At 38.6% G+C, this 14,662-nt stretch overlaps 3 protein-coding genes across 4 annotated transcripts in view; 1 reads left to right on the top strand and 2 right to left on the bottom strand.

Moving 5' to 3' along the window:
- The window catches only part of LOC120421932 (uncharacterized), a 6,918-nt gene extending 3,409 nt beyond the window's left edge, over positions 1 to 3,509 (top strand). For both annotated transcript variants that reach the window (XM_052711176.1, XM_052711177.1), the window contains exons 2-4: positions 1,975 to 2,095; positions 2,151 to 2,357; positions 2,423 to 3,509. In XM_052711176.1, the coding sequence (XP_052567136.1) occupies positions 1,975 to 2,095; positions 2,151 to 2,357; positions 2,423 to 3,368 (1,274 nt within the window). In that variant the 3' untranslated portion in view covers positions 3,369 to 3,509. The remainder of the gene's footprint in view (positions 1 to 1,974; positions 2,096 to 2,150; positions 2,358 to 2,422) is intronic.
- A 138-nt stretch (positions 3,510 to 3,647) lies between these two features.
- LOC120421924 (venom carboxylesterase-6-like) lies at positions 3,648 to 9,014 on the bottom strand. Its single transcript, XM_039585225.2, has 4 exons — positions 8,223 to 9,014; positions 8,020 to 8,156; positions 5,461 to 6,055; positions 3,648 to 5,403 (listed from the first exon to the last, which is right to left on the bottom strand). Exons 1-4 carry the CDS (start codon positions 8,930 to 8,932, stop codon positions 5,121 to 5,123), a joined length of 1,725 nt encoding a protein of 574 aa, XP_039441159.1. The 5' UTR covers positions 8,933 to 9,014; the 3' UTR covers positions 3,648 to 5,120.
- An 825-nt stretch (positions 9,015 to 9,839) lies between these two features.
- Positions 9,840 to 14,011, bottom strand: LOC120421923 (esterase E4-like). Its single transcript, XM_039585224.2, has 5 exons — positions 13,253 to 14,011; positions 13,065 to 13,192; positions 12,873 to 13,009; positions 10,214 to 10,808; positions 9,840 to 10,161 (listed from the first exon to the last, which is right to left on the bottom strand). The coding sequence occupies exons 1-5, from the start codon at positions 13,847 to 13,849 to the stop codon at positions 9,879 to 9,881; spliced, it is 1,740 nt and encodes a 579-aa protein (XP_039441158.1). The 5' UTR covers positions 13,850 to 14,011; the 3' UTR covers positions 9,840 to 9,878.
- Between the last annotated feature and the right edge of the window lie 651 nt (positions 14,012 to 14,662).

Genomic DNA, 14,662 nt, shown 5'->3' with positions numbered 1-14,662 from the left:
AAAAAAATCCCTAAAATTTTGAACATTTGACTGGGTTCCAGATTGGCACCACACAATTGATTTTTGAAAAGATTTTTATTTTATTTGGCAGATTAGTTAAAGCTTTTAAAAGCGTTTTAATTGTGAAATTGTGACAAAAAATGTAGCTTAAAAATATATGGAAATTTTAAGCAATGATTTCAAAATAAAATTAAGCGTTTTAATTGCAGCTGCAGTTCATTAAAAAAAATCAAAATTTGGGCTAAGGGTTCCTTAACCAAAAAAAAAGGTCATGCATTGCTGCATAAGTTTCAGTGCTTAAATATGCTTAAATTACTTTTTTCCAAATAAAAAATCGCTCTGTTTTAAGGTGACGACTTGCATCATTGCACAGATCCAGTGAAATTTTGAAGCTTTGGTGTCTCCAGAAGAGTTGTTGCAAATAAGGCGGGGCAACTTTTGGTTTGGTTGAAAATTAGGGTGTTTCACTACTAGGGTGATTTCCAATATCTAACTTTTCAACAATACTTTTGGAAATATTTTTGTCTCCTTCGAGATCGAGATTTTCCTGATTACGATCTCGGCGGAGTCGCTGGTAGGCAGTTGGACTCACAATCAAAAGGTCGTCAGTTCGAATCCCGAGTGGATGGAAGCTTAGGTGTAAAAAGAAGTTTTGCAATTGCCTCAACAATCAAGCCTTCGGACACCTAGTTTCGAGTAGGAATCTCGCAATCGAGAACGCCAAGGCAATATAGTGAATAATTTTATTTGATTTTTTTTGTCTCCTAAAAAGTTGTTAGGCTTGCCCATCCAAGCAACATTGAAGAAGACACCAAAATTTTATCTCGTAATCTACGCCTTCTAAAACCAAATTTAGAGAAAGCATCTGAGCAAACTTTCATAAATAAGTTTTTTGAGCGTAGCAATTCAGAGCCAAGTATGAGAGAAAATTGATAATCGGGGCACTTTTAGAGCTCTCACACGGTGGGTAAGAAGGAGATTATTATGCAACTTGCATGCACCTTAGAAATTCCGCCAGGATGTTGTTGTGATCTACCGCTATCCAGGCGGAAGCGTTACCACTAGGCTACTTGGCTCGTTCAACCTGGAAACCCCAAGGATTTTTATAAATTTGTCTTGACTTGGCTAAATTGTATATGCATTAGCAATTTCATCTAATATCTTACCGAATTTTATCAAAAAAAAGGGGGCAAATAAAGGTCAGGAACAAGTAAATCAAAAGAGCGGATAAATATCCTCCATTCCACTGTTTGGAGAAAAAATAATATCTGGCGAGTTATTATTTTCTCTCGTTGTTTGTGACGAAAGTGCTTACTCATTTTGAAGTTATATCATTTGTCATGCTGATTCATCAGTAACTTAAGGAGGAAGTTATCAGAGACTCTCTAGCTCTCCATCATGTGCAGCAGGGGGTCAACCACCACTCACTATAAAGTCGATAACACACGAGGAAGTGCATTCGTTATAATGCTAATGTCTAAGATTTCTAGGGTAATGAGGGTGAATGGGGCTTTAACAAGTTTGAAAATATATTATTGGAAAACTTTCCAGAGAATGATTGATCTAGTTTCAACTTTTGTTTCTCATTCCATTTTTTGTTGATTTTTTCGTGAACAGCTCTACCCTGCTGATCTTCCTGTGCAACATTCTCCCGTTGACCTACATATGTTATATGTATAACTAGCTGGCTAGTTCCTTAAACCGGTTCCCACACGTTGCATCTACGTAATCAAGACTAAATTCTATACCTTGAACTTCACGTTTGCTTCCGCTTAAAGTGCATTGCACATGCAATTGAACTGGTCGATGTAGCGTGATTTCTACTTGTATGCAAGTTTTGCAATTGTAAAGGTGATTTCATTTATGTGAACAACTTGTGTGCAAGGTTGCATTCAACTTCAGTCCAAATTCAAATTTGAAAGTCACATGGTTTAATTAATACTAATTTAATTTTTAATCATATTATATTTTCAGCGGCAAAAATACTCTTTACAAAACTGATAACGGATGGCAACCGGATACCTTGCGACAGTGGTAGCGGAGCAGATATTGAGCTCAAACTTCCTCAGTGGTACGATGAAGCAAAGTTTAAAAGGTGAGACTTTTTAAATTGTTTTCTTCAAATCACTTACAATTTGAACTTTTTGTAGGGGCCAGAAATACTTCTTCGATAACCGTTTCGGCATGATGCAGTCAAACTTTGTCGGACTCATCACACTGCTCGCCGAACCGAAGGGATTGACGATTTTGCACAACACCGGGCGATCTAGTACTCCGGAAACGGCTCGTAAACGTTACATTTCCACCACGCTGCACATGCTGTCGTGGTACGAGATTGACCTTTCACCAGGATCCAAGTGAGCATAGGGGCAGCAGTTGCGGGATGATCGGGTAACTTTGATTGAATGATTTTTTTTCACAGATCCTGGGCTTCGCTGAATCGGGTTCGTAAAATGCACAAGAACGCTTCAAATCGATCGGAGAAGAGCAAAACTGGGATAATTTCGCAAACGGAGATCGCGTTGACCACGTTTGGATTCATGGGATATGCGTTGGTTCGTCCGCATTTGCTTGGGATTAAGTACGACAGTGAGGAGGATCGAGAAGGGCTGGTTCATTTTTGGGCCGTGATTGGTTCATTATTGGGCGTAAAGGATGAATACAATATCTGTCTACCAAAGCTGGCAGTGGTGGAGATGATTTGTCAAATGTGCATTCGATATCTTTTCATACCTCTGCTTCAATTCGAATCACCACTGTTTAAGCAAATGGCATCAGCGGTTGTCGAAGGTTTAGGAGAGTTTACGCCATTCAACTCTTACGATAGTTTGATGTACTTTGTTCGGCGAGTCGCAGGGATTCCAGGTTACCAGTTCAACGTAGATATGGAGAAAGAAATTATCTGTCGTCGAATCTATAGTTTGGGAGAGCTGCACGATTTTAAAAAGCAATTTACGGATGTTGAAGGCTACGAGTACATCGAAAATGCTATTTTTGACGAAAAGGTGATGCTCTACAATGTGGTTCAAGTATCGGATATTACAGTCAACGAAGCCACACTTGCCAACGGAACCGTTACTGGGGTTTACAACGAGCTAAACGAAGATGGTAACAAAAAGAAAGCGGCTTTGGAAGATTTGCTACAGCTCAAGCACAATGAACAATTGGTGATAACTACGGTAGAAGATGAGTCCGAATGGAAAAGTTACCTCAACGACTCGAAGCTGAAACAGTTGTCCAGTAAGGATTTGGGATATTTCAAGTTCAAATGTAGATTATCCGAAAGCTGTTATTCCAAAATTGGAAATTTCATCAACGAATCAGTGCTCAGCCTGATGCTGTATCGCATGCGAAAGGCTCATGTGTAGTTGCCAAAATGTTTAGTACAATCTGACCAAAGTGGAATCTGACTAAAGTGGAATGCCTTACTTAGTAACTGTGATGAAGTCATTGTAAATGCACACGTGTTTAAAAGCAATAAAAGATTTCCTTTTTGTTTAAGTTATCAATTTTCTTTGTTTACGTTCATCCTAAAATCCTGGAAACTGATAATAATTTCTAAATAATTTTCTCTGACGTTACTTAAAAATTAACAAGAATAGAAGCCATCTGATATTTATTTGCTTATAGGGGAAATATACCCTTTCTAATCAAACACCTATCTTCGTCATATGGAGAGTTTGATGCTCGATTAAAGCTCAAAAAAAAAAAAATTAGGCTTTAAACTTACCAGCAACAGCACCGTCTCGAGTAAGCACGCAAATTTATTCCACTTACTGGCCAAAAAGATCAAATTTAATGCACTTTTGATCATGATATCTATTATGCGAGACCATTTCTCATCATTTTGTTGGCGCACACATCCTTACGCAAGATGAGAGCTTAACTGCTTAACGAAAGTCGTCATTAATATCTTTTAACTTGCGCTAACGTTTTCAAAGCGCTTAAGATATGAAATTGCTTCCAACTAACGGCAACATGTTTTTTTGCACATTAGTTGGTCACTCACTTGAAAAATAATCCCGAAACATGTAAATAATTAGCAAGCGCCATAAAAAAACAAACGCGTCAAGTCTCTTGACGTTGGAATTTTGACGACCCATTCCAATCGAAGGCTGAAGAAAACCGAGCGAGAAGCAAAGGAAAATAAAGAACAAAGGGTGGCCACCAACTCCACCATAGAGTAATCTACGTGCGTATGTATTGCGTGTACGTACACTAAAAAAAGTGAGGTTAAATTTTGTCAGCCAGCAAAATCAAATGGTGCGCTAGAGTGCGTACGCGAAACGTCATAAAGCTCTATGCAGCAGCGCCTGTTGGAGTGAGCCAGTGATGTCAGGAAATTTTCTCTATAAGTTCTACTTTTCGTGAGTGTTCGCTTAAAATTTCATCAATTTGTGCAGCACTAAGCAGACCCAAAAAAGCGCTGGAAGAAAAAAGAACTAAGCTGAAAATAGGAAAATGGGCGTGGCCCAATGCATACCTTTGGGAAATATTTTTTTTAAATGCTTGAAAAAGGAATAAAATAACTTTAAGTAAAAGTAAAAATAAACAGAAATGTTCACAAAAAGTTGCTCTAATCGTTGGTTTACTTGGTTTTAGTAAATTTCAAGAAACGCTCCAGATTATCCAGCATCATTCGAACACGACCGCTTATTAGGCTTAAAATGGGTATATTTCCCCTAGATGATACAAAATTGGAATATATAAAAGTTAGACATAGTAAGTAAACTGGTATGTTTAAGGTTCAATCATAGCCGATTTGTGTTACAATGATGAAAATTAACGAATATTGAGTATAAATTTCTAAATTAAACTTTAGATCATTACCGTAATCTGGGGTCAATTGGGTCTACAGTCTGAAAAGGGACAGCAGTTTTTAGAGCACTTAAAGCTTTTAAATTTGGAAATGGATGTACAAATCTTGTTGGCCAGAGTCTGTTCTAACCAAAACCAACCAGAAAAATCAAAATATTGTGCTCTAACATGGTTAAAACTGCTGTCCCAATTCACCCCATGTGTCCCGATTGACCCCAGTTTACGGTACTACATTTTTAACAACGAATTTAGCCTAGCAGGATTTTTTAACCGGAACGATACGATACTGTTTTTCTACACATTTATAACAGCTCCGTATTGACCTTCAATAAATTCCTCCAAAAATCGTTTCTTTCTTCATTAGGATTCCGGACCATTCGAGACGGTACATTAACCTCTAAGCAGTCAAAGTCAAATGATTCCGAATCTCGACGCACTGGTGCTACTGGATTCCACTTGAACCCAAGTTCGCTCTCATCCGGGGTTGGATCGTTGAATTTGGCAAAGTTGGTCAACAGTGTAATGTAAACTTCACGCATCTTGTTTTCGACACTATCCTTTGCTAGTTTTGGCAGAAAGTTTGGGCTGAAAAAAAAACAATATTAATATGATGTAATATGTGAAAATTTGTTCAAAACTTACGAGAACAAATAGAAAACATCATCACCATGGTCAACGCCATGCACCTCACTCATATTATAAAGAATTTTGAAAAGGTTTAAACGCCCTTCAAAGGTGAAGAAATATTTGTAATGCGTCACATTCGGTTGATATTTTGCAATCCATTCTGCGCTCAAGTTGGAAGACCCAACAAACGTTGAATCTGTCATCAAATCACTCGTCTCATCTGCAGTATTCCATCCGATCTTGCCATCGCCAACAAAGAATCGCTTTATCTGCTCGCCAACGGCTGTGCGGTCCAATTTCGCAGAATATCCCATAAATCGAGGTACCAACCAATCGACGTGTTTGTTGTAATCATCCAAATTATTTCTGTTCAGTAGCAAGGTGAGCAATCCTTCACTGCTCACATTTCCCGACATTATGGGCATTTGTAAGGAGTCGTAGCACTTTAGAATTTGTTCAGGCAATTGCGTTATGAAACAGTCCTCGACGGATTCATGTTCGATAACGGGTTTGAACAAAAACACTCGCAAAGGGTCGCCATCTTCTAGCGGGTTCTGCACTTGGGACTGGAGTCTGACCAGAGACTTGGCCGATGCTTTCATAAGTGTTTCTGAAAATATGAAAAAAATAACTGAGAACAGTCAAACACTATAAGGTTTTTTGTTTGCTATTGAATCTTTTCCAAACAAATATGTAAAGTATTAACATATTAACACAACCAAAGTTATGGTTTCGATCTGCCACCACCTTGATCTGTCATATTAATTTAAGTACGACTCCTTCCCTAACTATCATCTTGTAGTATTTTCACTTTCTTTTTTTTTCATTTTACTCGATCCATAAAGCGCAAGTAAACCCTTTCTTACACTTCAAATAACATTGGACTCGTTCGTTATCGATATTGAAGGGACCGTCGAGAAAGGGAGTTATCAAGTTATAGAACGAAAAATCAAAGCAATCTTCTTGAAGGGACTGAAAAATTTATTGACAGCTGGAGCAATATTGAAATCGAGAAGATCGACAGCCAGAGAGTTCACTGTAATATAAATTAACAGTTGAAAGGTAGTCCATATCTCATTTGATGTTATGCTAAAGCATCCCAATAAATAAAAAGAAACTTAACATTGTTTATTGAGAGTTTTTCCGTCTTTGCTAAAAATGAGCCAATATAGAAAATTTATGTTTTTTTTTGCTTGATGGATGAATATTGAGAAAATTTATTTGGTTGTGCTAGATTTTGATCACTGTAGTGTTATCATCATTTTAGATACATTCTTGTGACCACATTCGTATTGAGCGACCCACAAACAAGACGAATTTGTGTGTGTTAAATGCCTATTAAATAATCTTATTATTATTATCAGTTTCACCACCGTAAAATTGGAAGCCATACATATTCCAAAATCATTTCACTAATGTATAATGTGTGTGATTCATCGGATATTCAAACATTCATATAATCAGATAGGGGAAATATGCCCAATCTAATCACTCTAAGCCGTTTGACCAATTCTCATCACTTTTGCCGTTTTCCGCTATTAAATCAACATTTTCAGATGCATCAACAATGAAGAGTTGCTTGCTCACTTTGGTTTGAGCTAGTTATTACTTTGGAACAGTCAAAAACACTTTATGAAAGCTGTAATTCATGATCAAAGTGCTGATAGGCCGATAACAGAAATAGGCTGAGAAAGGGTATAGTTCCTCTAATATCAGTGTAAAGAGTGAAGTCTTTTAAAAAGCATAAATGGAGCCTAACATTTCAAAAGGGCACAAAACTTCGAAACAATAGTTTATCCCTTACACTCAAATGACAGTTTGCATAAGGTGTGAGAGGGATACACTCTTGTTTACAAAAGTTGTGTACCCTAATGAAATGGAAAGCACGAAATGTAGCTTGCAATCATACACAGAAAAAAAACATGGTAATATTACAACTGGGAAGGGGTACATTTTTTATGTCAGAAAAATTAAACAATTTCATAGGTTAAAATGTGTAATTTTACCACTTTTCTGGTGTAATATATCTTTTTCAGTCTAAATTGAGGCAAAATTACATCATAAAAGAGGTAATATTCAACCTTCAAAAATTACACCTTCGAAATTTACATTATTTTTTACTGTGTATATCAAATACCATATTGTATCAGTAAAAAATTTTGATTGATGTCACCAACACACAAAAAAACTTGCTGTGGAGCATTTTCTAGTTTTCATTCCATCACTTAATTACATGTTGTTACCAGTTATTAATGCAATGCAATAATTACCATATCCAGTTTTAAGCATGTTTCGTAACGTTACTTGTGATTTTCTACATCAGGTGGTGGTAATAAATGGAAACGGAACTAACTCTTTAACTCTCTAACGCCTATGGTTACTTTTGAGCACCACTTATTTGTGTCTTAAAAATTTAACTTCTCTGCATCCGTTTATTCCATTTACATTGGTTCACATACAATGATAACTTATAACCATCAAAATGTCATTCAACTTTTTCGAACTATGCACAAATTATGTAGGAAAACGTAAAAATCTAAATTTTATGCATATCGATACTTTCTAACAACTTACCTAAAACTTCCTGGTCCGTGTTTCCTCTACATCCCAGTAGTTGTGCCAGTTTCCTTGCTTTTCCCTCTGGATCAACTTGGAATGCTGCCTCCGAGCAGGAATCGCCACTTAAGCAAATTACCCGTTGGAAATATTTCCTAAAAAGTAAAGATTCATTGCTTAAATCATGCAAATTTTCGTCATAACTCGGTGAAGAGTCCTACCGTGATTTTGGCGACAAGTAGTGCAGATAAGTTGACCAGCTGCCAGCACTTTGCCCGAAAAGGGTAACATTTTCAGCATCCCCGTTGAACTGGCCAATGTTTTCGTGAACCCATTGCAGGGCGAGGCGTTGATCTTTGAGTCCCATGTTGCCACTAATTCCCGCGCTGGGCAGACTCAGAAATCCCAACGGACCAAGACGGTATGACATGCTGACCACTACAACACCCCTTCGCACAAGGGACTTGGGCTCGTACAAAAATGAAGTTGGGGATCCATAGCGGTAGCCACCCCCATGAATGAACACCATCACCGGATATTTGGTATCATTTTCGTTGGGCAATCCAGGTGTGAAAACGTTCAAGTAGAGTCCTTCTTCGGAGCCAAAAACTATCCTGTTGATGACCACGTCAGGTTGTATAAGGTCCGGCCTGTCGTAGCTACAATTGAGCACCGGCTGGCTGAACCTCTCCAGAGGAACCGGGGACTGGAAGCGAAGCTTCCCAACGGGAGGTTTCCCATAAGGAATTCCTTTAAAATAGTGATACTTTACGCCCCCAGGTAACGAACTCGTAATCCCACGCACCTTTCCTTGGCGAACTTCAACTACGGGTCGTGTAATGCCAGGCCAGAATCGAATTAGGGAATTCCCGATGCTGAACCGAATAAGAGAAAAACTAACTTTGAAAATCAAAACAATTGATTTCCACATCGTTCACGTTGGCGCGCTCACTTGTCGAAGAAAACATCAAACACGTTTTACCATCTAAACTAAACTGATCGAAACGAACAGTGTGTAGTTATATAAAGAAACGTGTGTTCTGTTGCTAACGGTTGGCGGTTGGCTCAGTTAGAATCTGGACTGTTTATTGGTAAAGGTAACTTTTGGTAGCATGGAAACTTGGCATTACAAGAATAATTCAAATTCGCTAAAGATTCGCATAATAGTGCGAATAATCTAGACATCCTAACAAATCACTGCAAATAAGAATCATCTTGATTGGTTGAGTTATGCCCGAGAACCATTGAGTTGAAGTTACAGTTCCAACTTTTTTGGAGCCTTGGGCGTTGGAATGTTAAAAGAACCGCCCATCCTCACCGCCTTTTTTGGATGCCTTGTTGGAGAAAAGTTTAAATTTCAATAAAAAGGTATTGAATAAATTTTACGAACTCAAACAAAATAATTCTGAAAAAGTAAAATTTTCAGCGAAGCAATCTCTAATTTATTAGCATCAACTTTGTTGCACGCGAAATTTTCTATACTGCACAATACAGTGAGTGATTGTAAGACTGTGATGGTATAGTGTCGGGAAAAGCCGTTTGTACGTGAGTGGGTTCATTTTCTTACTCGTTGTGTGAGCGTTATGCTCGGTGAACGATTCGCCGGTAAGTAGGTATGTTGTTGTCATTAGTTTGGTGCAGCAAACGATATTTTTGCGTGTCTGGTCAAGCGTTAAATAGTTAATGGGGTATCGATTTGTCGGTGGGTTATTAGTGCTATTTATAATGATCGTTATGCATTGTTAATTTATGTAAATTTTGTTTCTTAGATTTTACAAAGTGATAAGAAGACGGAGCATAAACGTAAAATGTGTTGTGATATTTATAAAACTGTTAAATTTCAAGAGTAGCAAAAACACTTTTAATCATTGGTTCAATTACAACAAGTTAGTGTGTTTTTTCAGCATAGCTCTCCAAAACTCTTTTCTTTCTTGGCTAGGATTTCGAACCATTCGGGGTGGTACATTCAGCTCCAAACAATCTATGTCAAACGATTCCGAGTCACGTTGCGTCGATGCAATCGGTGTCCACTTGAACCCTAGCGTTCTTTCGTCTGGAGTAGGATCGTTGAATTTGGCAAAGTTAGTAAAAACATCGATGAAAATGTTTCGCATTTTGGCCTCATCGCTAGCATCCGACAATTCGGGGAGAACCTTTGGGCTGAAATTTGAGTCGTTACACTGTGTTACTTAAAAGATCATTAATTACAAACCTAAACAAGTAAAAGTTATCATCGCCGTGGGATGCTCCGTCTACTGCGCCGACATTAAACAGGTGCTTCATTATGTTCATTCGTCCAACAAAGTTGAACAAATAGTGGAAATGCTTCACATTTGGTTGATACTTGGCGATCCATTCGGCACTCAGGTTAGTTGTCCCAACGAAAGTAAAATCCGACAAGAGAGCACATGATTCATTGATCGTCGCCCAGCAAACATCCTTATCTCCCAAGTAAAACCGTTTTACTTCCTCAACAACAGCCTTGCGATCCAATCCCTCCGAGGAACTCATAAAACGTGGAACCAGCCAGTCCTCGGCATATTTGCTAAACTTCTCCAAACAGTACTTGTTCAAATTAAGCGCAAGAACTCCCTCGGCGCTTGTAACGCCCGACATCATTGGCATTTGGAGTGTGTCGAACGATTTCAGCAACTGTTCTGGCGTTTGCGTAATGATGCTGTCCTCGGAGAGCTTTTGCTCGATCACAGGTCGGAAGATGAAGCGCATCGCGCAGCTCTTCTCTTCCGGGGTGATGACATCGTTTTGCAGCTTTGCGAGCGAGCTTGCAGGAGCCTTCATTAAGGTGTCTGGAAAGAGAGTTAATATATTTTGCATTATTTTGGAATATAGCTTATACTAGTGTATAGTATTCTTAGCATACCTACATTAGTGTGACAATAAAAAAAGACAAAAGAGACACCGCTTTTTTGGGTCGAATCGGTTAAAGTTTAGGAGTAAATTTTGGGTCAAATCGGTTAAAGTTTAGGGGTCGCTGTTAAGCGTTGAACTTTGTATGAGAAAAATCGCGAAATGTAACAGGAAAAACATTGCTTAAGAATTGTGCCATCAGGTGGCGCAGGTCGCACCCAAATTTATCCAAGTGTAAGATTCTTGTGAAAAATTAAATTTTCTACAACTTTGTTTAATAGTGCGTAACGATCCGAGTTAGTTACAGATAATATTAAAAAAAATGGATATCGTTGCATTCATTGAACATAAAGCACCATGCGTCTCCAGCGAAATGTAAGGGGGAAGATCGATGAAGAAATCATTAAACAATATTTTCTGCTGTAAGTTCTTTGATTCCGACACCTTCAAATCAACAAAAAATGTTTTCATTGTGTGTGTGTGTGTGTGTGTGTGTGTGTGTGTGTGTGTGCAACCAACCAAACGGGACCACGCGGCCGCTTCTTACAAATTGAATTGTTTCCATGTATTTTTAGATCTACATTCTATACATACAAATAACTCGCATAGGCATTTGGAAGGTGTTAGCTCTGCCGAGCTTCGGTGACCCATTTCTACGCTGGCTAGCCGAGCGCGAGGTACTTCAGCTTTATCGACAAGCCCCGCCCTGAAGAACGTTTGCACCAATCGGGTTCAAACGTTATTTAGAACTTCCGAACCCTTGTCAAATGGACAAGGACCCAGCGCGTATATAGTTGATAGATAGCAACAGTATTCCTAATTCCAGTTATAGCTCACCAAGTCGCGATGGCCTAGTGGTTAGCATTTTTGCTTACCAATCCAAAGGACGGGGGATCGAACCCCGACTCGAGCGACTTTGATTTTTCGTTCATGTTCAGAGTTTCAAGATTTATATTTCCTATACTTTCTCGTTGGGAGCAGATGGGAATCGAACCCAGGACCGCCCCAGCGAACAACGTAACCAGTCAGCCACGGCCGCTCCTCAACAAAAAATGTTTTCATTTGATCTAAATATAGCAGCATTTTTTTTTTAAGTCTTAGTATTTTTCAACGCAGCGAGTTAGAATAGGTTCAGCCGTTAAGGAGATATGATGTATGAGACATTAGGGTGCCCAGAATATAGGACTTTTCTCAAAACCTCGCTCCACAAGCTGAATATTGTTCCTTGAGCTATTTTAGGACTCTGGGCCAAATATGAGCAAAATCGGTCAACATTTACCCATTGATACTCGAAGGTGAAGTTTGTATGGGAAATTCGAAAAACTGTATGAAAAAAAACAATTTTCTTACGGTTTGGTCTGCACGTTCCGCTTTTTCCATCAAAATATTCCCTAAAAGGGAGATTCTTATTGGAAATTTAATGCTCTACAACTTTGTACAACAAACCAAAGTTGTAAAAGCTGAAAAGTTATTAGCGATTTAAAAAAGTCATTTTTGTATGAAAAACATTTTTTTCACCAACTTTTGGCTCGAGTATCAATGGGTTAATCTCAACCAATTACGCTCAAAATAACCCAATAAACCGTTTTCCGCTTGTGGAGCAGGGGGTCGTTTTTTTCTGGGCACCCTAGTGAGCACTTATAGCCTCTCGTGTCTCTTTACTTAATTTACTTAATAGGGGCTGTTTATGAGCCATAAATTTAATGCGATGGTAGGAATCTTATTTAAATAGATCGTGCTGGGCTGTATCATTTTGAAGTGTGAGTTTAACTCATAGTGTAGTGTTGATAGGCCAGTTACAGAAAATTTTGTTGAAAAATTTGGAATTGAAATAAATTAAATCTATGTCATTTTTTATATTGCATTTTAAAACGAGGTATCATATGTTACTAATTATTCTAGCACTCCATAAAATTTTCCATGCTTGACCCTACGCACACTAGTACATTCAAATTTCATGAATACGCAATGCTCGAATACATTAATATTCCTATTGGCCTTACCTAAAACATCCTGATCGGAGCTTCCCCAACATCCCAGCAATTGAGCAAGCTTTCTTGCCTTTCCTTCTGGATCTATTTGGAACGACGATTCCGTGCACGCGTCTCCACTCTGGCAAATCACGCGATGAAAGTATTTCCTGCGATTATAAAGGTTATAAAATTGAATGAAGCATTAATAATTATTCAATGTACCTAGAATTGGGTGACAAGTAGTGCAAATAAGTCGACCAACTTCCTGCACTCTCTCCAAATAGTGTAACATTATCTGCATCACCTCCAAATTTAGCGATATTTTCTTGTACCCACTGGAGAGCTAGGCGCTGATAAAAATAATGATTAATTCAAAAATATTGAGTGCACCAAGTTATGCAAATTCTCACTTGATCTTTGAGACCCATGTTACCATTGATACCAACGCTGGGTAGACACAGGAATCCCAGCGGACCAAGTCGATAGAACATGGTGACCACTATCACATTTCGTTGCACAATATGCTTGGGATCGTAGATGAAGGAACTAGCTGTTCCGAAACGAAGTCCACCTCCGTGGATGTAAACCATGACGGGATATTTGGCTGCATTTTTCTCTGTCGGTAGTCCAGGCGTGTAGACGTTCAAGTACAATCCATCTTCAGAGCCCACAACTGGCCAGTTAAGTACAATATGCGGCTGCACAAAGTCTCCCTTATCAGAGCTGCAGTTGAGCTCGGGTTGATTGAACTTCTCCAGTGGTACCGGTGGCCGGAAACGTAGCTCACCTACCGGTGGCTTTGCGTACGGAATTCCTTTGAAGTAGTGATACTTTCTTCCATTCGGAAGCTCACTGGTTACCCCTCGCACCTTTCCCTGGCGCACTTCCACAACAGGGCGTTCGAAACCGGGCCAAAAACGAATTAGTACATTCCCGATACCGTGCGATACGAACGATAAGGCTAATTTCAAGATGATAACAAGATACTCCCTAGTCGTCCACCACATTGCCACGGAACTCTCGACCGAGTACACGTTACGCCTCGAACATCAAATTCAAACTGATTATGGAAACTCCCTCCGGTTCACTTAATTACTTGAATCACAGTAGTATAATGTACTTTGTGTTTTAACTTTTAATCGTCATCGCGGCGTGCGGCGTGAACTTTGTGCTCCAGAGTAGCAACCACTGTTGCCGATAAGGTTAAGTGTATGTAATAATCGACGACAGCGCACATTGATTAACCGTTAGAACTCGAAGAACAATTTTTCGAAATGTTTCAAACTCGAAATTTGTGAATCGCTCTAACCGGATTTCACATTGCATATGCATGGGCACATTGGATAATCATAAAGCAAACTAAACTGTAAACGCAAGAAAAGTGTAATCTCGTTTCTAATGGGAAACATCAATCAATTGTTGTTAAACTTGGTTATACCTCGAAATGTAATACCTATTTGTAATGGGATGAATGTGGAACAGTTTTAAATGCTTATTTTTTAAATGAATCTTAATAATCTTATTTTAAGTTGGGCACCTACACAATCTTGCTTTCTTTATTAAAGATTAAAGATTAAAGAAAGGCTACTCAGTTCCAGAGTTTTTTTTAAAGGACCTATAAGTTATTGCATTTTATATGTTTATAGGACCAACAAAAAACTAACTTAATCCACCTATGTGGTTGATGCCTTCCTCACTATTTACCAACAATTAGTAAAATGATGGGTTTGGACACAAATTTCATCTATTTTTTAAGATCCGGAGAAAAATATACACAAATCACTTAAGTGGTCATAACTTGTGACAGGGTTGCCAGATCA

The sequence above is a fragment of the Culex pipiens genome, chromosome 3, assembly GCF_016801865.2.
Source record: "Culex pipiens pallens isolate TS chromosome 3, TS_CPP_V2, whole genome shotgun sequence".
In the NCBI taxonomy this organism is placed as follows: Eukaryota; Metazoa; Arthropoda; class Insecta; order Diptera; family Culicidae; genus Culex; species Culex pipiens.
This window is presented reverse-complemented; position numbering and strand designations above follow the sequence as displayed.